The 22,432-nt window shown below is 36.5% G+C and overlaps 1 protein-coding gene across 1 annotated transcript in view; it reads left to right on the forward strand.

The window, feature by feature from the left end:
• slo (calcium-activated potassium channel slo) overlaps positions 1–22,432 on the forward strand; it is a 101,453-nt gene that overhangs the window by 62,861 nt on the left and 16,160 nt on the right. Inside the window, 11 exon segments of the mRNA XM_085487732.1 lie at positions 125–235; positions 2,116–2,221; positions 4,893–5,045; positions 5,285–5,350; positions 5,352–5,441; positions 9,146–9,258; positions 13,714–13,869; positions 14,159–14,235; positions 14,739–14,774; positions 19,761–19,811; positions 21,970–21,990. Of these exon segments, the coding sequence (XP_085343858.1) occupies positions 125–235; positions 2,116–2,221; positions 4,893–5,045; positions 5,285–5,350; positions 5,352–5,441; positions 9,146–9,258; positions 13,714–13,869; positions 14,159–14,235; positions 14,739–14,774; positions 19,761–19,811; positions 21,970–21,990 (980 nt within the window).

Consider the following 22,432-nt stretch of genomic DNA (forward strand, 5'->3'; position numbering starts at 1 on the left):
GTTAATATACTACATAGAGAGCGTGTATATGGTAGTTGCTTGAGAGTTTCCCTTTCTTTTCCTGTATCACTCACCAACATCGCTCTGATAAGAACGTAATCTAATATGTTCGTTGTGTTGACAGACATATTGTCGTGTGTGGCCACATCACCTACGAATCGGTCTCGCATTTCCTCAAGGATTTCCTACACGAGGATCGCGAGGACGTCGACGTAGAAGTTGTCTTCTTGCATAGGTATGATTGGTGTTTTTTTGTAAAATTGACATTTCTGTCGACTCATATCAAATGTCGTTTAATCCTTTCGACATTATCGGGTCGCGACTGCTAACTGATTGATATTACAAATGATTTCGAAAGGGTTATAACTTGACGCGGGGGTTATCTCTCTCTCACTTGAGATATATTTCATGAAATTTATCTCACATCCGAGATTACACATACATATTTTAAAATTACTAATTCATCTGGGTTATCGCGATTAACGCAGATGAATAATAACTATTCATATTTAATTTTATATATTATACACGCATTTTTACAGGGAATAGAGGTTTGTGCATAGATTTAGTAGAATATACATACAATCGTTTATATATTCCTCTCAAATATTGTCATTTGATTTCTTTATTATTTCTTTTACATTGAATAACATTTTACTTTTATGTTGGCGACTTTGTGGTAAGTATACGTCGCCCTTCGACGATCGAGAGATTTTCTGTCGCCAGGCGACTCAAAGCGATCAGATTCCATTAGCTCCGCGACTTTTATCGATCGTAAAACTTGGTTATTCCAGCAACGTTTCAAGTTACAAACAGAGATCTTCCATTGACGTTCCAATATCACGGACTCTTAAAGGATAAACGAGAAGATCACATTCCACGTTGCGCGGTCGCCCGTGCAGTCTGATCGCTATAGTCGTAAGGGGTGGTTTGTGTTTTCAGGAAAGAGCCGGATCTCGAATTGGAGGGTCTCCTGAAGAGGCATTACACGACCGTGGAGTTTTTTCAGGGCACCATGATGAATGCCGTGGATCTGGAGCGCGTCAAGGTACCCTGAACCCTAGAACAACCAACACACGAAAACCTTCACCAACCAACCAACCAACCAACCCTCCATCAATGCCCTCCACGTGGCCGCTCGCGCTTCTTGTTTCCTTGCAGTTCTTTAGGTTATTACACGGTTATTCGCCTGGGTATAACACGCCGTGATGGTCGATCGATATATATACTTATGTATCTTTCTCTTTTTCTATATGCATATATATTATTATCTTATACTTACATATATTTATGTCACACGTCATGCAGTCTCACGTTGATAATTGCCATCATTATTTTTTATAGAATCTCGCATCTGCGAGTGATTCGTGCGTATACGAATACGCCTGCGGATCGTAATAATGTTCGCTACATTCTTTAGATTTATTCTCTCTTTTCGCTCTTTTGCTCTTTTTCTTCTTTTATTCACGAACTGTCGAACCGTCCGGTGCGGTGCGATTAAAAATGCCATCCCTCTATCGATTTACGTATTGACGGCTTTTTTTGACGAGTAAAGCTCGATGATTTTTATTCGAGTTTAGTATACCGGGACTATTCACCGCGCTCTGAACGTAAAGTAGCACTTGCAAGAATATATCTCGTGAATATAAAAAAAGCGATGCAGCACCGGACGGCCGAAGAAAATATATATACGTATCTATCTATATTTACGTAGAAAGCAACCGCCTGCGACTGCATGGTATGCTGTATTGAGCTATGGAGCCGACTCAGCGTGCAGTAGAGACTTATTTAGAGATTTATTACTATTGTACGCCTTAGCGTTCCCGTTTCCTTTGAGGGCAATCGCGTGTACGGTTTTACCGCGTATTCGTTCGATTAAAATGAAAATTTGACGAATTCGATAAGACACATAATATGACGTGTAAGTTTTCCCTCAAAGGTCGCGAGCACGTGACGACGATGAATTTGTATTACTTATTTACGTTCTTAATGAAATCTTCGCCGACCATTGTCGGTCCCCTACTCGACGATATTCTTGCAAAAAAGGCGCCCGTCGACAGCTGAGGTGAATGTTATTTTTAAAGAGAATCGTATCGTTTTGTCGGATCCGTTCAGGAAACCGCCTGATCTCGAACTGGAAGGACTGTTCAAGCGGCACTTCACCACCGTGGAGTTCTTTCAGGGGACCATCATGAACCCGATTGACCTTCAGCGGGTTAAGGTGAGTTTGTTACCATGATCAAACAATTTACCTCTTTCTCTCTCCTCGATACAAAAAATATATGCGCCTTATAAACCCGTATATATATATAATATATACTTAACACTTTTCTTTATATTTATATATATTTATAAATATTTATATAATATTTATAAATATTATATACATATATAATGGATCTCCCCCTTCCTCTTTACTCTTACTATATCTCTATTTTCCTTTTCTATATGTTCAACTTGTTACCCGTCGGCTCGTCATATTTCGACGTGCACGGTACCAGCATTCTATTGTCGCATAGTTAATTATATTTGAAATTGTTATTTTAATTAATTACATACGTATTGAGATTTATTCGTAATAATTCTAAAAATTAAAATTTTAATTCTGTTATTTTATACGTATAAATTTATCACCATTGTTCTTCATTGTTCAACATTGCTTTTTATAAGATTTTTCTACATTTTCTCAAATTTATCTTGTAATATAAATTCGGACAGAAGAGAAAAATGTTTAGTCGAAATTGTGAATTCTTTTGTACGTTTAGAATGTAAAATATTCATATACATGCATCGCACATATGTATGCTTGTATTGTACATGTATATAAATTCTTACAAAGATGTGAAACGATATTTATACAGTGCGATGTGAGCGGATTACATGATTTGTATTCGTGTTGGAGAAAAAAAAATCGATGACAGTAGCGACGTTACGGCTGTTACCGTGGGCGATCGGTAGACGTTCGGGAACTGACGTTGTACCGATAACAAACACTGTTGTTCCAGGATGTTTGTTGCCTGTATGTTTCCCTTTATGCTCGTATATACATTGACGATGTCACATGATACTCTTACCGGAGTCTCCGTATGCTGTCGTCCGCTTTCGTGTCTCGTCAATTTGCGATTTGCTGGTTTCGAATTCGATCAATTGTCCGCGAGGTTTTTTTCAAAAGAATTGGAAATGCAGACTTCAGAGCCCCCGTGACCAAAACTCAATATTCGGTTCACCTCGGTGACATCTTGCCCCGATCTAATAGTTTTCTGTCTATCTATCTATCTATCTATCTATCTATTTATCTATCTATCTGTCTATCTATTTCCATCTATTTCGTTTTTCCCCTCTTTCTATCTATATATACCCGGCAGCAAATCCGAGAGGAAAGCAACGTCAATTTCTCCCACATAGACACGTAGACACGTACACACACACGGACATTTATACATATCCATTTACGTAAGAAAAGTCCCTTTAAGGTTGTGTTGCATCCACCGGATAGACCCATGCCTGCTGTCGACCCAAGTGGGTAAGTGCCCGTGTTTTTTCTCGTGGAAAGACTGGTTTACCAGACGATTACTTTCCAGACGATAATTTTTATTCAAGAATTTTAATATCTAATATACATATATGTATATATATATATATATATATATATGTATATGGGATAATCGATTGTGATATCTGTTAAGTGTATCGATCCTGCACTGACGAAGACGGGACGGTACGTTCTCTTTGACTGTTTATATAGTTTCTTTTTACACATCGAGGTTAATGCCAAGTCTTGTTAGCCGATAGATTAGCATGTAGATAGAGGCGCTTCTCCATTATTCAGACGTATAGACTTAGATGAAACGACCTCCTCCCCCGATGATCGATATAAGGTTTGCATATCCAAGGAATGTGTCATAGAGGCTCGCTTTCATACTTTGATCATTATTTGAATCGTGCGACTGCGTCGAAGGTGCGCACGAAAAAGATTAAAAAAAGAATGTATATATTGCTACTCAATCGTTGTTTTTATTTTATCCCAAAATAAACATTTTACATTGTTAAAATGTTTTTTTATTTTATTTTTATTTCAATATTAAGCGTATCTAAAAATTGTGACAAATTATAGAACCCCTTTGTTTGTCTATTTATATATATATTGTATATATATATTATATACATATATATAATATATGTATTTATGTTATATATATATATATATATAATTAAGTCTAGTGTGTAGACGAAGCAAATTGATAAAATTTAAACTCGATACTAAATTTTTATGAATTCGATTAACTCAATTTGCCTTATCCATTCCGTGAAGTAAACAACCCCATTAGAGCAACTCCGTGCGAATCTTCGATACCAAGTAGCCATTGTTGTCTCATTGAATGCTTTTATATGACTTTTATATTGTAGATGCATATTTTTCCATGATATCCTTTATATCGCGAAATATTCTGTTTTACACTGTATTGTATCTCCAATAATGTCTTCTATTCATCATATAATTTTACCAATCTGAAAATATCCATATATTAATGTGAGAAGAAAAAATTTTTCGAATACAAATTATTAGATTTGTAGATTTAGTTATGTAGCTTACACATATATTGTATTGATTTTGTGGCGACGGTCGCGAGATGCGTTTTAAATAGTTGCTTGTCTCTTAAGTGAATACGATTTTATTAGTCGTAACGATTTTATTGATTAATTGATTAATATTTTTTACTTCTCCTTGCTCCATTCTATTTTTCGAGTATATACGCTCAGAGAGCAATCTCTATTTTGCTATCGCTTTGAGACCAACGTCCTGCCCAATATACATTTTTCCTATCTATTAATTGACTACAAAATTTCAGCAACGAACGATAATGGAAATGAATGTTCTCGATGCTTTTTAGGTACACGAAGCGGACGCGTGTTTGGTACTGGCGAACAAATACTGCCAGGATCCGGACGCAGAAGACGCGGCGAACATCATGCGCGTCATCTCCATCAAGAACTACTCGGATGACATTCGCGTTATCATTCAATTAATGCAGTATCATAACAAGGTAACCGCCATCCAGACAGGAAATAAATTCTGTACTCACGAACAGAGAATGGGATTTAACAATACATGTTGACGTTAATTCTTTTTCAAAACTTGTTTTACCGAGAATTTTCTTTGATTTATACATCTATTCCAAGGATTAGATATTTTCTGTTGTGTTGCTTTTTTTCGCAACATTATATGTTTTTATCGAAGATATACGACTATCTCTTATCCCGTCAATCGAATCGCGTGTTCCAGGCCTACTTACTAAACATTCCATCGTGGGATTGGAAGCAGGGTGACGACGTCATTTGCCTGGCGGAAGTTGAAACTAGGTTTCATCGCGCAATCCTGCCTCGCTCCTGGCTTCAGCACAATGATGGCCAACCTCTTCGCGATGCGTTCCTTCAAGACGGTCAGTAAATCGTCGCTCTCCGGCAGTCCACCTGCCGTTTTAATCTATGCATGTCTGAACGCCATTCCTCGTATAGGTTTTGATTAGGCTGTTCACAGTGATCGCGAAAACAAAAAAATAAAAGACCTTACGTCATCGTACTTTTCGCGAAATTGAGATCTCGCGATCACTCGGATTCAAAAGCACTGGCAGATATATGTATCTCCATAATTCGATAAAGTAATTTCTGCTAAATTTTCGTCTCGTTATTCGTAAAATTCTCTTGCACGTCATTCCGCACGGTGGGCGAAATCACGGATAATGCAAACGCGGAAGCGGCTCGCGAGATTTGCGCGTCGCGTCACGTCACGTAACATTATGACACGTCCGGAATTAGTCGGACACGAGCACCTCACTGTGGACATACGCGCACAATCCGTACATGCATAGGAGCGTGTGATTTAGAAATGGTTGGTTGATTGGTACCAGTCGCCCGATATGCAGGCTTGGCAGAATGACTACCTACGTGGAACCGGAATGGAGATGTACACCGAGACACTGAGCCCTACCTTCATTGGAATGCCCTTTGCGAAAGCCACTGAGTAAGTCGGTCCACGGACTAAGCCAACATCCAGCAGAATACGCGCATATCTGATTCAAGAGACGGGACCGAGCGTTTATTTGGCTATGGCGGCAATATCCATCGTTCGATCGCCATCGCTCTATCCTGTTTGATCTCGTGTTTGCGCTCCCCTGTGTGTGCTCCGTCATAGTGATGTCGTTTCTTTCTTCTTGCGCGCGGTTACGAGATAAACCGCGATCGGGAGACGTACGGAATCGTCAAAACAATCGCTAATTCCGCATAATGCTGTTGTGACGCGCGTGTGATTATTTTTAATTCATGCTTTTTCCAGCCAGAGTGACGTAGCGAACACGTGGCACGGCGATCGATTTTGTCGTCTAACGAGAAAAAGTAGGGGACTTGGTCTCCCGCTATTTTTATGGACTTTTTGCGTTGTATATTGCGCTTTAATGCAGAGGGATTCAAAATTAGAAACTTAGATAAGGTAGTTTCATGAGCTACGTCGTCTTATTATCTTTTATTAGACTTTGTTTTTTCAATAATTAATTAAATAATGGTAGGAAAGATATTTTTACGAGCAACAATCGATATCGTTTCCTTTTCAAATATGTAAGCTGAAGAAAGAAAACAATAAATTTCATAGAACAATAAAAATTTTATTTAGAGTAGCTTTTATAAACTGAATTTATAAAATTATTGTTAGCATTTTTTATACGTATATACCTAACATATTTCCGGGAGTATTACATTAAATGTTTTGGCTCGTTAAATCTTTCTTGATATAGACAATTCCAGAAATTAAGTATAAAATCAAACAAAGATCTTCAACGTATATCAAGTTATTTTAATGTTATAACTACAGAGAGCAAACTTAAACTTATTTCAACAGGCGAGTTAAAACAATTTCATTCATTCGACTTGCGCCGAGTTCCTCTGCAGTCGTGCAAAAAGTTTATGGAAAACGGATGGCTCTTCTACTCCTTCTTGTAAGACACGAACAAAACTCTTGTGGTTTTCATCGCGTAACTCTGTTGTCTAGATAGAATCTCTCGTGGAATGCTCGAGCGAGAGGAATTTCTTTGAATGAGAATAACGAAAATTGCCATCTATATTTCTCAGTCACGCTTGTCCATTTCGCGCCTCGTTATCGCAATTACAATAAAGCCACTCGAAAGAGGTCCACGGTCTCTTGAATCGGAAGGCAAAATAAAAAAAAGGGATGAAGCTTCGCCTCGCCTATGTCTCTCACTACGCTCCACTCCGCTATATACGTAAACGTATATACATATATAAAGTATATACATATATGAGTGTAGAAATATACACACGCAGATATATACATATGTATGTATAAACGGAGCGAATCTCCGCGCATATATACATATATACATATATGTATATACATATTACAATATGATACATAAATGTGTCTATTATATTGTATAAAACCATATCTGTGCTACACCTAATCGATGTAAACCACCCCTTCATCGCTTCAGTAACGTATCTGTATTTTCACCCTTCTCTGCAATTGATATATATTACATGTAACTTTGAGAGACTTGTAACAATAACAATTAATTAACAGCGGACGGTAGGAAAGGGGAGGGAGTGGAGAACGACTCTGATCTTGTTAGAGAGTTATTTCCATCCTTCCATCCTATTCTTGTTTTGGAGTTTCTAGCTTGGAACTAGGCTAGAAACTTCGACAAACCGGCATAGTGGCGGACGGACGTTCCAAGTAAACACGGTGGCCAGATTATCTTGCCATCGGTGGAGATTCATAGAACAATCCTTTGATCTAAATTTTATTGTCAATTAAGCAGCAACGTGTTTACTGTCACGGTGGTTATTTGATAAACATGTTCTCTCGAACACATACAATTCGTATATTTGCGATTTCCGCACTGCGATTTCGTACAAATGAAAAGCTCTGGCAACGTTCAAATTTCTTTTTAAAGTATTTTCTGAAATAGAAATTAAATGGATAAACAATATTTTTCAAAAACTATTAATTATACTTTAATTATGTTTACGCAAGTTCCTTAATCATTTTTGCTAGATTGTAACAAATAATGCCAGAAGATAAAGCATGTCGATAAAAATATTGTACTATGAATTTAGAACACTTTGGAAACTTTGAATTATTGTCTTGCTTCACATAAAAAACAACGAAGTAGTAGCTCGAGAAACAAATCGAAGAAGTGTCGTTCTTGTCATCCTTCTTGTTTAATGAAAGAATACTTAGCATACTTTAGAGCTCTGCTACATGCTATATGAAAGGATTATAACAAGAATATAACTGTGTGAAGGGCTTGCGCAAAACCGATGAAGTCTAACTAAAGGAAGGAAAATGCGGAGAAAGGTTCAGGTCTCGATCAATCGATGAATCGTTGAGATTGATGGGAGAGACAGAATTGCAAATTTGCAAGAGATCAGTGTGTATGTGCGAGACTCGAATATGCACACGTACAGCTACAGAGTGAGTGTGAGTGAGTATGCCCGCGTGCTCGCCCCCGGAATTACGGTTTCTGGAATTTGATCATTACCGTTGGTCGTTCGTTTCGGGAACGGTGATAATAACTCTTACTCTCCGGTCGGTCGCCATAATTGCGAGATGCATCATCATGCATGGTAGTCGTGCATCGACATGATACGGATTGCGCCACTCGCCAAATCACCATCCGAGCACTTCCGAATACCTGCGCAAATGGTTCCTGGCAACACCAATCTATAAAAGATACAAGAATGTCTCTAAAGGATACGATATCCTTTGATATTATCAAACGAAAATCTTTCAGACATCCTTTATATTTTTGTGTTGTCCAGGCTTTAGGATCCGACTCTGTATAGAGAAAAAACAATCTAATCAGACTTTTTTTGCAGAATTGATTTTTTTTCGAGGATTAAGATTAGCGCTGCATTGTAGGCGAACTTTTTAGAGATAGGCGCGTTGTTAAAAAAAAATAAAAAAAAATTTCTTCGCGCTTACGAAACGCGAAAAATAAAACATCCCATTACAGTTTCCTCCGCGAAGAGTAGCAGCTCTTGCGGAGCTGCTACTTTTCGTCGAGGGGAAGGCCTCGGCGCACGTGGATTATGAAAGTATGATGACGTCGGGCTTGGTTGGTTGGTGTTTCAGTCGCCGGACACACAGGCGTGGCAGAATGATTACCTGCAGGGCACGGGCTGCGAGATGTACACGGAAACCCTCTCCCCGTCCTTTACCGGGATGACATTTCCCCAAGCCAGCGAGTAAGTTCTCGCTGCCAATGGCTGTCACACACATAAACGTATACCGAATAGATACTTACCCCAGTCACGCGACACATACATATATACATTGACAATTATACGGACCATCATACAGCATTCATAGGACGAAAAAGCGATGTATACATATACAATACAGAAACATACTATAATATCTAATACACTTGGTTACTAATTTCTTTTCCTTCTATCTCTTTTTCTCTCTTTTTGTCTTATATATCTTCGTCTCACGAATTACTAACCACATTGAACTATTCTGTGATACTGAAAAATATGTCACTACATATACCTATATGCCATGAGAACGTATATATATTATATATATCTCCCCTCGGTCTTTTTTAGTCTTTGAACGATCTTTTTCTTTACTAGTTCTTATGTCATATTTGTCTTTGTCCATCTCCTTTCGTTTGGATTTTGCGTAGAGTAGTCCAGTTTTGAGCTGTATAAATCCATTCACTTTTTCTCTCTTTCTCTCTTTGCCTCCGTTCGATGATCGTACCCCGATCTCATTTTCTCAATCATTTTTTGACTTTTATGTTCGAATTTCTGCTCGAAATTCTGCACAGACTTTTGTGAATTGCGTAGAAATAAAGTAGAGAAATATAATAACAGAGGAACGAATGCGGACTTTGCCGTAGCCGCATCAAAAGCCGGGACCGATCGTGCTCGGTATAATTGGAACGCTTGATTGGCAACCAGGGAATCGGCTCGCGCGGAAACGAAAGTGTTTTAAATGTTCGGGTTCGCGGAAATTGCTGGAAATCGCGTCCCGAAGCACGCGATTCGCGTGCGAATAAGCGCGCTTCCGAAAATGTTCCTGTCGGGAACGATTTTAACGACCGTATCGAGACCGCCGATCGTGTGTTCCCTATATCTCGACACTATTTTACGGAACAATTGATATCGAGATTGGAATTGCGCGTTGCTTAATCCTTTCACAGCTCGATTTCGTTTACGCGACCCGTAGGTACGAGTCCTTTCTCTTTTCTGCCTTTTCTCAACACTTTCTTATTTTATTTGCTTTTTTTCTACTCGATCGGTTGTACATTTTTTCGCGATTATTCCATTATCGCGTGGAAACTGTTCCCAATAGTAATTAAGGGACTTAAATTACGAAGTTTGCGTGAATCGTATCCATTAAATGTCACGAATAGGACTTAATTGAGGACCTTGAAGACTTTTAATCTTAAATCGGCTCGCGCAATATCGTGACCGGCAGTTGTTCTTGTAAATTTTAATTACTTACGATTAGACATATGTATGTGAAAGAGAATCGTTGCAAAATCCGCATTCGTCCCAATAAATCGTGCATTTCGCTTCGACAATGCCACAATAATTTTTTTCTTTACGGCGCAACGTGAGACGAAATGAGAAAGAAGCGTACGTGCGTGTCTTTTTTCAGATTTTGATTTTATCGAGAAAACAAAAAAGAACTATCTCAATTTAGATATTGTATATTTTTGAATATTTTTATATAAATACTTTTTTTTTTACCATAACGCGGGCAAGATTTTTGTTTTTTTGTCAATAATGTCCGTATCCTTGTCATGGTGTGTGTTCTTAGATGTAGCGTTCTAATCTTCTCTTAACAAAAGCGCGTTCTTTGTACACGCATGCCTGCTGCTCCTTACCATGTAAAAGTATGTGAAACTTATTTTGGTAACACATTGACACAGGTTATTGGAGAAATATACGGGTGAATATCGATCGTATCTCTGCCGATTAAATATGTATTAGTAAGCACTGTTAAATTTATAATCGAGCTCGCAATTTTGTCCTTGCGAAAATTATGAAGGATATCGCTTTCTGCGAATAACTAACATATTTCTATAGATATCTGCTCGCTGATCCTGAGACACACACACAATAAAGATATAGCGACTTGCAATCAGAATTAGTCACATCTTTTTAAAGAAATATCTTACATCTATAAAATAAAAAAAAATATTAAAAATTTGTACTTTATAAAAAATTTACCAAAGATAATTTATACTTTTCAACAGAAATATTTGTTTCTGCGAATCTTATTTACTTACATCTTATTACAAAAATAAAAGCTGTGTTAAAGTACACTATAAAGATATCAAGTAAATACAGGAAAATCATGACGTATCATAATTCTTACATTATTGTAAGAATTAAATACATATTTTATTTCGATTGCAAATCACTATACACGCTACAATATATTTAATTAGGGAACATATATTTATAAGACAAACAGGCACATCTTCTTTCCATATCGATACGATATGTTCTTGCAATGAAAACGAAATATTATAAAAAAATATTAGGCCTTTAATACATACAGTTCAAAAATATATAGATAAAATGGATATCTCTTAAATCGGGACAAAATTACATAATAAATTGTCGTAATAAATGTTATTCGAGAAATCGTTTTACAGCCAAAAAATTACGAAATTTCGGCAAAGTAAATATGCCGTTTTATTAATATCCTTTCTCAACCGTCTGAATTGCACCGTATTCGCCAGTTAAGATTGCATCATTGATCTCTCTGATTTTTTAATTTTGCTATTTTTTAACTTGCTCTACACTGACAAATTGTCAGCACTTTTGTTTATAAAAATATCGCAATAGCGATAGCTTCTGCATATTATTAGCTTTTGAAAATTTGAAGATTTTCACGCGAATTATTAATTTATTCTAACAGATTTTGTATTTGATAATTTATTGCAAAGAAATTTAAAATTGTATGCATATGATAAAATAAGCAATAATTAAATATTTGTTAAACAGAAATGAATTTAAATCAAAATATCTGCAAATAGAAGCAATCACACATGCAATTTGTTAGCTACATATTGCATAGTCAATGTAGAGATCAGTGAATTACATTCGCGAAATTATTCGCGAGGCAGATAGCTATATAATTCTTTTAAGTTTTTCTCTTTTTATTTTTATGCGCACACTTGGATTATCGCCATTATTTGGTTTGCGTGTGTGAGAGATCTACTTGTAAGAAGAGAGCAATCTTTACAATTTGAATATAATATAAATACTTTTATTATCTTTTTACGCCTTATCTCATATGTATAATCGTATATTTTAAAATGCTTGTCCAACGTTAGCTGTCGATCTGTTGGATCCTTATACGGATGAGACCGGATCTCCTGAATGCCTTCTGGAACTTTGAACTAGATTAGGAAATTAGAACGTAATAGATAGCCTATAGAGAGCGATAGAAACTTTTGATCTATCTTGGCATGCTTCGGCTCGTATTATTAGATAAGTAATGAATCGCGTTTATGTAAGACTTTCCTGCACGATCGCTTGGAGTTAATTCATCAATGTGTAATGCATCCCCCTTGCATGATTGTTTAATGAGCATTCAGTGTTATCACCAAGGTTGTATAACGGGACATTGATATATATAAAATTTAATTTATTAATATATTTTAATAAACGAGCGATGTAAATTTAAATATTTCTATATTTGAAATAAAACAAATCCCTGTATTGCTCGCGATCAATGTTCCGTTATGTTGTGGATGTGCACACATATTTTACTAAATCACATTATTTGTCAATTAATAATGCTGAACGAAGTTTATAAAGTATGAAAAATTAAAATTAAATAATATAAGATTAAGTATAATGATAGAGATTATCATTTTTAATAACTTTTAACTTAATGTTTTGTATAAATTATGAATAATAAATAAGCATTTTAATGTAGGCAAATTTTATTTGCCGCAATTTTTATTTAATAGGTATTTTATTATGCAATCAAATATAATCAGATGAAAATACTTTATGCTACGTTTGCATTTAATTATATTTTCCTGTAAAGAATGAAGCTTGTATTCGTATATAGATACTCTCGCCTACACAAATGAGTTCGTTATAGAACTTGTATAAATTTTGTATATAAAATATTTCCTAAAAATTTTTTTAAATTTTCAGTATAATCCAAGATGGTTTCTTATAAGAAGCAAAAGTATTTGTTTTTACGAATTCAAGTTTTATTGTTTACCTAATGCGTACGATACTGAGTTGAGTTTCTTAAGTAATTAATTCCTGATCTTTTATTTTCTTAGAAATGGTTTGTAATAATTGTATTATAAAAATTTGCTCTTTAAATATACTTAATATTATTTCGTAGATATTTATTATATATATATATATATATATATTATAATTGATATTTTATCTCGCTATAAAATTTTTATATTACACATAGAATGCTCTACTTAGATTACCGCACATTATTACATTTATTTATACGCAACTCATTATCAATGACGTTTTATCTTTATAATTCTATTTGCTTATTATAATTAAAAATTATTTTCTTGTATATGTCCATAAGTGTATCATATAAAAACAAGCAAAATGTATGCAAACTTTCTAGCTTAATGTATAATTGATATACTTACGAGATATCAAATATTACGTATGACTTCGTCCTAGGTTGTGCTTCACCAAACTGAAGCTTCTACTACTGGCCATCGAAATAAAGGGCGAAGGAGGCTCCGACAGTAAAATCTCGATTAACCCACGTGGTGCCAAGATCGTTGCAAATACTCAGGGATTCTTCATTGCTCAATCTGCTGACGAAGTGAAACGGTAAGAATATATTTTTAAATATTATTAAAATTAAATCAAAAATTTGTTTTTTAGACATTCTTCACTTAACTTTATTAAGATTTATTATTTACCGTCGACATCAAGCAGTATTCAATGTATAGAACAATTTTGCGTCATCTTTTTTTTAATTATTTATATTTTTATTAAATTACTCTGTCTCGCAAATATATATTTCAGTTTTATTCTCCTTCAAATAAATAAAGATGTAAATAATATATTTTGCTTTTTAATTTATACGACTAATCGTGTTTATTCTGTTTATTTTCAGGGCGTGGTTCTATTGCAAAGCATGCCACGACGATATTAAAGACGAGACTCTGATCAAGAAGTGCAAGTGCAAAAATTGTAAGTCTTTCTAGCCCAGTGATCCTTTACAACAGTCTCTTTCGATTCTTGCCAAATTTACTGCCTAAATAATATTCGATCTTCTCTCTCGCCGGTTATTATATACATATGTTTATATAGCTAACATATATAACTGTACACAGATGTACATAGAAACGCGCTCGATCTCTGAATAGCATTGCGAGTCCTACGCGCAGTTTATCTCTATATATCCATTCTCTCTGTCGATCGATATCGATAGAGTGTGTTGCATTATTGCCATCGATGTGACTCGCAAAATTAATAAACGTCTCGATATGTAAAATAACGTATAAATGCGAACGGATCACGTAGGAAAGCTCTCTTTATATCTCTTCTTCTCCCTCCATCACACTCCGGTATTTTGCCGGTTCACCCTCTTTTACTTCTTTTTTACCTTCGTTTGAAAGCGCGATAGCAGTAATAAATGCGACTATTAACGAAGTGACACGGTTGTGACTATCCTATTGTGATATATGATCTAGTGGGGCAGCAGCAGCGCTCCTGGGGCCGGGACTTAGGTAACGTCTCTCACACTCGTTCGTTATAAGTCTGGTACTTTACTATCATCTGTAACTATTCTCTTAACACTCTTATTTTTATCTCTTATTATCTATTTTATATACGATCTTGGCTCTTGATCCAATCCCTTCATTCGCCAAACATCAACTAATGGCTCGCTGCTCATAATCATTTGACTGTACCGTCTACTGTTCTGCCTCTATATTAAGACTCTGTTTTTTCGCGCCTTGCGATTATCTAATTATCCTTCTGTTAAGTTATACTCTTTCTTAATTTCTCTCTCTCTCTCTTTTCTATCTCTCTTTTTTTCTCACTCTCTCTCTCTCGCTCTCTTTCTCTTTGTCTCTATCTCTCTCAGTGTCTTATCGGTACATATATGCCTCCCACATTAATCAATCTCTTGCAAGCCAAGGTGATGATTATGAGGATGATTATCATAATAACGATGATGATCAATATATAATGATTGCATCTTTAATCATTATTGCAAGATACAATTTTTCCAAGACGATGCGACAATCGGGTACTTTTTCGTTTTTCACCGTCATGTCATTTATTTTCCTCGAAAAGAGTTTGCCGAGATCTCGTGCTGTTGTCGGCAAAGAGTGAAAAATTTATCTCGTATCTATTATTCGGGAAGGTCAAGTCGCTCCGCGTGTTACGCAACCCGTTGAATATGATCAATATATATTTCGTTTCGAGGAAAAAGTCTCTTCGCGCGATAAAAGTGACGTGAAAAATGAAGTACCGACTCAACACGTAATTCCCGATAGTCCCAGTCAGTTGGCGCATGTCCACCTGACCGAGAACGAAAATTAGTCTGCACTAACTAGTGTATACCTCCCTCTTTCGCTCGCCTTGCATGCATGAACTAGCTCCCGGATTCGGACCCGTTTATGCCAACTAATTAATGGTTAATGACAGCTTCTTTCTCAATCACTGTCTGTCTTCATCCTCTATCTCTTATATCTCGCTGTCTCCGTTCTTTTCTCCGAAAAAAACTACCCCCTTCGATCGTGTGCCAGCTTTCACTTTTTCTCTCACACTCTCCCTTTCTCTGTCTTTCTCTCTCTCTCTTTCTTTCTCAACGTGCTAGCTGTGTTATATCGAGGAGACTCCTCGCCGATCGATCGGCCGCGATCGAGTCGCGCATCTTCGCCGTATTCACGTTCGCCGGACGTCTCGTTCTCTCGTTCTCTCGAATCGCCGTAAAATTGGACCGTCCGGTGGTGCGCCGACGACAGGAGCATTTCTTATTTGTCCCACGAACGACGAGACCTCGTCATGCCGTTCTGGCACATCGGCTAGATCCCCGGGTCGTCCCCCGCCGACAATTCCGTCCATGTCACCCGCGACATATCGCATTCGGGTTCGTACACTCGTACACGACCACGTACACACAACCATATATATATATATATATATATATATATATATATGTATATATATATCCACATGAGATCTCCCCCGAGTGGAGCGACTTATCGCTCAATCACGATCAGTCTTGTCCGCATTCAGGAACGGTAATACCCTAAACCCTGGGCAATCAACGTTGTTCCCCGGTACCTGGATCTCACCGGGAGAGTACCTACGATCGGTCCAATCGCGATTGACATTTTAATCCGATCGTTTTAGGCTTTACAAGAATCTCCGACGGATCTGACAAGGAAAGACTTGTCGAAGGTAACTCGCCTCGATGTGCGAGCTGATTTTCTGGTTTTTTTTCAGCGTTACATATTCTTGGATGTACATATATTTGTGATTAAACATATATACATATTGTGATTAATATCGTGCGCGAATTCGTACGTGGATTAACGCCGAGTTATCAATTTTTCTATTATTTTATCGTAATGTTGCTACATACGGAATAATTGTATTGTATATATTTATTTTAAAAAATGAGCAAAAATTTTATTCATTGAATTTTTACATAATATTATATATCGAGTATTTTCTCACGTGATAAGTCTGGATTTTTGGTGCTGTATTTGCATATGTAAAAAAACACGTACAATTTATTGTGCACATACGAATTCCGCAATTTTTTTGTTATTACTAAAAGAATGCGCCGTGAATACCAGCCATTTCATGTTTTTTCCCCCCATGTATATACGATGTCTGTTCATTTATTCGTAACTCACAAACCCGTGTCCGGGTCGATCGCTGGATTTTTACAGATGTGGGGATGATGATGATGCAGACCGGCATGGTGAAGGGAAACACTGCCTACAGCAGTTACCTCGACGGTATGCCTGTTTCCGGCTTCCTGTTCCATCCTCTCCCTATATATGCATATCCACTTGTCGCAGCTTTTGCGAGAATTTGTCAGTATAAATGAACGTATTCGCGACCTGAATGCTTTAAATGAATAATCATCGAGTTGTCGAGAGATGATTTAGCAACTTTTGACTGTCTATTTAATTTACGTTTGTTATTCTGACAAAATACGTTCTGCCAGACTCGATATACTTTCTATTCGCGTATTCAAAATGTTATATCAGCAACAAGTTGAATTGCTTTATCGGCAACAAGTTGAAGCGCTTTATCCTCAATATTATTATGAAATATTTCCGCGTCCGGCAGAGCCAAGTGGGCCTAATATAGGTTTAACGAGGTAAGATGGTGTAAGTGATACCGAATATGTAAGAGCCAGACCGACGAGGACTTATTCTCGTCTCACTTATCACATGCACTTACTCCACAATACCCGTATGCGATACCTATTCATCCCACTTGGATATCCGTTCGATTCGTAATGTTTATTGTTGGGCTTTCGCTAGAGCTGAGATGGCATTGAGCGAGTTATCGTCCTCTTTGAATAGCAGCATATACAGTTACGTTACGTAGCACTAACATTGTTGGCCGCTTCTTCCTCTTCTTCGACACATGGGCCGAGGCCGAGTAACAAGCACGCCGGTTGGATGAAGAAGCGGAGACGGTCGCAAATTAATGAATTATTGCGTAACGTTTAGCTTCGTATCATCACAAGTACAAATACAGTGGTCGCTTCCGCGCAGAAACGCATTCTTGCACGTTGCCCCGAGCCGTATATATATTTTGTGTCCTCACTAACGTTCAATGGCCTGCCACCTAACACCAATCGACGAGTTTGCTCATACCGTATTTCAGGCTTGCTAACAATTATCGTTCTTAACTGTTGTTTCAGTGTGCTTACAATGGACTTTTTATTGATATAATTTGTATAACGCACCAGTTTCAAATTATCACGCATGTTATTCATATGTCGTGCACAAAGGTTCACTCCCTACTTTAGCCAGAAACGTGTTTGCATCGTTGAGATAATGATCGTGACAATTTGAAACTGGGATGCATCTCTGTTTGTATATACAAGGTTACCCAAAATTATATATTCTATATATACATTTTGCCATTTAGTCTGTATTTGTAGTATATATTGAGCGTACTTAACATTATTACTTTTTTGGGTCACCTTGTATATAATTAATATATAAAAGTATGCATTGTGTTTTTGCACAAATTGAACGTTTTTCGTAAAAGTTATCATCCTAAAAATCATGCATTTATAAGTTTTGAGCCTTATTAAGCAAGTATAATATTATAGTAATATCAGCATAAGTTAAAGAAATGAATTAATAATCTTTTCAATATACATATAGTATGTATTTGTCGACTTTCTCGAAAAACGTTTTTTTCTATTGCGCCATTTGCGTAATAAATTGTATAATTAATTGTTTTGAAATCAAGCTATTGCAGTAAAACTTTTGACATTAATTAATTTCTCTATTAATTTTGATCTAATTTAATATGCTATATGCAATATTGATTAAAACAAAAGTAGATTATGGTTACAGAGGTCCATCTTGTGAGAATCTTGCCAATGTTCGAATATACGTTTATGAATAATTTTGCATCTATGATTAGAAGAATATTTAGAAAAATCCACGTATAATTTAATCATATTTTTGACAGCACAAGGGATATTGTTAGACACATGTTGTTGTTGTTGTTCCTTTTTCCTTATTTTTAACTTCAAAATGTGTTTTAATAGCCAGGAAAGAAACTACGGCAGTGCGTTATTCAGTAAAATATTGATCGTGCACACGTGGAATTCCGTTTCCGTGATATAGTTTCAATGTCGCTAACTGCGCGCGCCGGATGATTAATTGGATTCAGCACGCAACCAGAAAAAGCACCAAGACGTAAGCTTACCATGAGCTTATGCAGCTTACACGGACGATGATAATCAATGCCCAGGGTTTATCGAACACACGTTGGCTAAAAATACCTCATTTCCCCCTCACATATCCGAGCATATTTGACACCACTCACCAACATCACAACAATAACGCCGACACTCTGCAAACCAATATTGACTTCTGAGAAAACGATGTTTTCGATATTCAGATATTCCTGAATATACGAAGCTCGACCAGCACAGCGCAGATATAATAATCTCTATATGTTACGATCCGCACAGTAGGCCGAAGTAAATTATGCAATGGTTGTAACACCAGTATTAATAATAAATCTCTCCATCGAAGGTCACGTTGCAGCTACGATATTTTCGCAAAAAACGGGAATATATTCATGATTTATCAAATCAGCGACGCGCCCTCGACATTCTCTCTCTTTCTCGTGTCAGATTTTTGAGGGAATTTATTTCTAGCGAATTTTTATACGAATTGAATATTATACGCGTGTATGATTTATAAATCAATTTATATTAAATATAATTATCGAGAGAGATATTGATTTTATATATATATATATATGTATATAAAAGTAATTTCAATTAAGAGAATGTGACTTGAAAAGTAGAGAAAGTATAAGGATTTCTAATAACCCGACCCTGATAGAGATAAGTCGCATTGAGTACTAAACGTGACATATCGATCGGCACAACGGATTTAGATCCCCTACACCCGTTGAGACCCCCGCATCTAGGTTGACATTGTTTTGGTGTGACAACTAACAGCTCTGGTTCTCCTCCCTTCGGGCAGTGGCCACATTCCGGAAAGGCGTGCGAGCTGTTCAAATGGTTGGAAGAGCAAGTACGTATCGTGTGTAGACTGTGTACCAAATGTCATTTTTTTATCTTAATCCCGATACGGAGATTTATACGAAATTTTAAATTCATCGAATGAGGTGTGATTACACAAGAAAGGAAAAGAGAGATTATAATATTCGAAAAAAAAGCGGCATGACCTTTAACTCGAAAAAATCTCAACCTTCTTGACAAAATTGCAATTTGTATTAATAAAAAATAAGAGAAGCAATATTCCCTTTATTTTTATAAACGATATACGATGGATGGATATCTATTTAGCATATATAAGTGCAAAATTGCTAGTGAATCTATAATACGAATCAATGATTTCAAACCAATGATGTACTATTATATTATCTGTAGATTAGATTGTCTGTTGAATGTTAATGTATTATCGGATTACTATTTTTTATATCAAGTAACTTCGACTCAAAGGTCATGTGTTTATAATGATCTCGTATAATAATAATAATAACATTTTTTAATTTGACGAATATAACATCTAGAAAGCAAAATTTTCTAAATTAAAATGTGATACAAAGTCGCTGTATCTTAAAATGATTTGATAACGAAACCTTGACAATTATAGAAAAAACGAATATATATATTTATAACTTTTATAATTATAATAGTAATGATAAATTTTTATTATTTTTGTTACGTATCTCTTTCAAATACTTAATAAATTTCTCGTCAAGGTCGATAAATTCTCTGCAGTTGTATAACGAAAAATGATCAAACAAAAAGATTACTATATAATACATGTTCATCAAGACTAGCACAACGTGCGAAACTGATATCACCGAGATTTTTATAACTAATGCAAGATATATATATTTATCCTATTTTTACTTATATTCCGCGTTAATAATTTTAATAATAAAATTAATGTCGTTGTGCTAATCTGCCAAAGTTCGTTCAGATTAATAAGTGGCTCCAGCGTAGAACATCGTTAGTGTTTGAGTCCCTATTGGTGTGGTGTTCTTAACTATTTTGCAACCGAGATTACACTACTATCAATGTCGTTTTTTTGAATGTAGTTTTTCCTGAAAGTTTGTCAATGTTACTCAATGGTAATTGTTGTGAGTGAATTATGAAATTAATTCAATTGAGAACCGGCGTGATGTGACTGCCTTGAGTCTTAAACTACCTCCAGTTAATCTTGCATCGGTGTGTTCGATATATCTATTAATAACTCGAAGTGTCATTTTTTATTAGAGATATTTTTAGATACTATTAGCCCTTTATTACGTGGATTTTTACTCGTTTTTGTAATAGAGACAATCTCGCGTGAATACCAAAGAATTCGTAAACGTCGTTGTACAAAAAAATATACATATATATGTTTCTATATTTCTCCGATATATAATTCTCGACGTTGCAGCAAATGACGTCTCGTGACAATCATGAGTCTTAATTATGCTGGGTATGGAATTGACCTATGTGTTACGAGAATCTGCGCGGAACACCCTTCGAACACGTCGTCGTCGATGTCGCGTATCCCGCGTATTTGCATTATTAATCAGTCGGACGAACGTTGTTATACCCTTCGGATTGACGGCAATAACGCGCTGTCGCGCGCATGTCGACGGGTGTTCTGCCCCATAAAAACAAAAAAAAAATGTTGGCCATCGGAGCTGTCCCGCGGATGACAGCTCGTTTTCAGTCCGATCGCCATACTATTTTTTTTTTCTTCCGTCCCCCTTTTCGGAAGCAGATCGGTGTTTGCCGGTTAATAAAGCACCACACAAATCTTCACGATGTTAGTAGAATAGACGAGTACACGTGAGCGATGCGCGCGTAAGAGAAAATAAATAAGATACATGTCGACTCTAATTGACATGTAAATTCACACGCTGCAATACACACTTGCATTGCTCGTTTGAGCCTAAACACACTCATGCATACACACGTGACACGCACATCAGCGGTCGCATTAAATGTCTCTTCAAGTACAACATATATGTACACGCACATATATATATATATATATAAATATACAAAATACGCGAATTCGCATACGGGAATACAAGCACACACGCGCGCGCGCACGCGGGCTCATCACAGAACACGAGATCCGCAAGCAAAACTCTTTAACTAACTCTCTGTATGTGTCTATCTGTCCGAACTATCTTCTCCTCGTCTCCTCCACTACCGCATAGGTGAAGATCTCTCGTACACAAGTAAGTCTAGCCAAAGCGCGGGTGTATATTTAATATATATTTATGCATTTCCTCTTCTATATATATACGTATGTATTGTTTATATGGTACTATCCGGCCGCGATCGCGTTAATGAGAAATCGCAATTTAGATGCGCACGCGATGCAACGCGTTTGTAGAAGCGTAGGCTAAACAAACGCGAATTTCCATCAGTTTACATAGCAACGCTACCTATAATACTACAGGTTCATCGCTAACTATCGATGAAGCGTTTGCTACCTTTTGCACGTTTACTCGAACATCTCGCTTGATCTATCCTTCATTTTCCGATTCGTTTGATCTTGCAAGTGGGCCGAATTGCTAGATTGAGTTACGAGCAAAACCTGTGTTCTTAAATGTAGCGCATTACACAGGAAATCCAATTATAACTTGAAAAATATCATTCGATTTAATGAAGAAAATT

This window comes from Nylanderia fulva, unplaced genomic scaffold, assembly GCF_048542155.1.
Source record: "Nylanderia fulva isolate GAGA-0341 unplaced genomic scaffold, ASM4854215v1 Scaffold6, whole genome shotgun sequence".
NCBI lineage: Eukaryota > Metazoa > Arthropoda > Insecta > Hymenoptera > Formicidae > Nylanderia > Nylanderia fulva.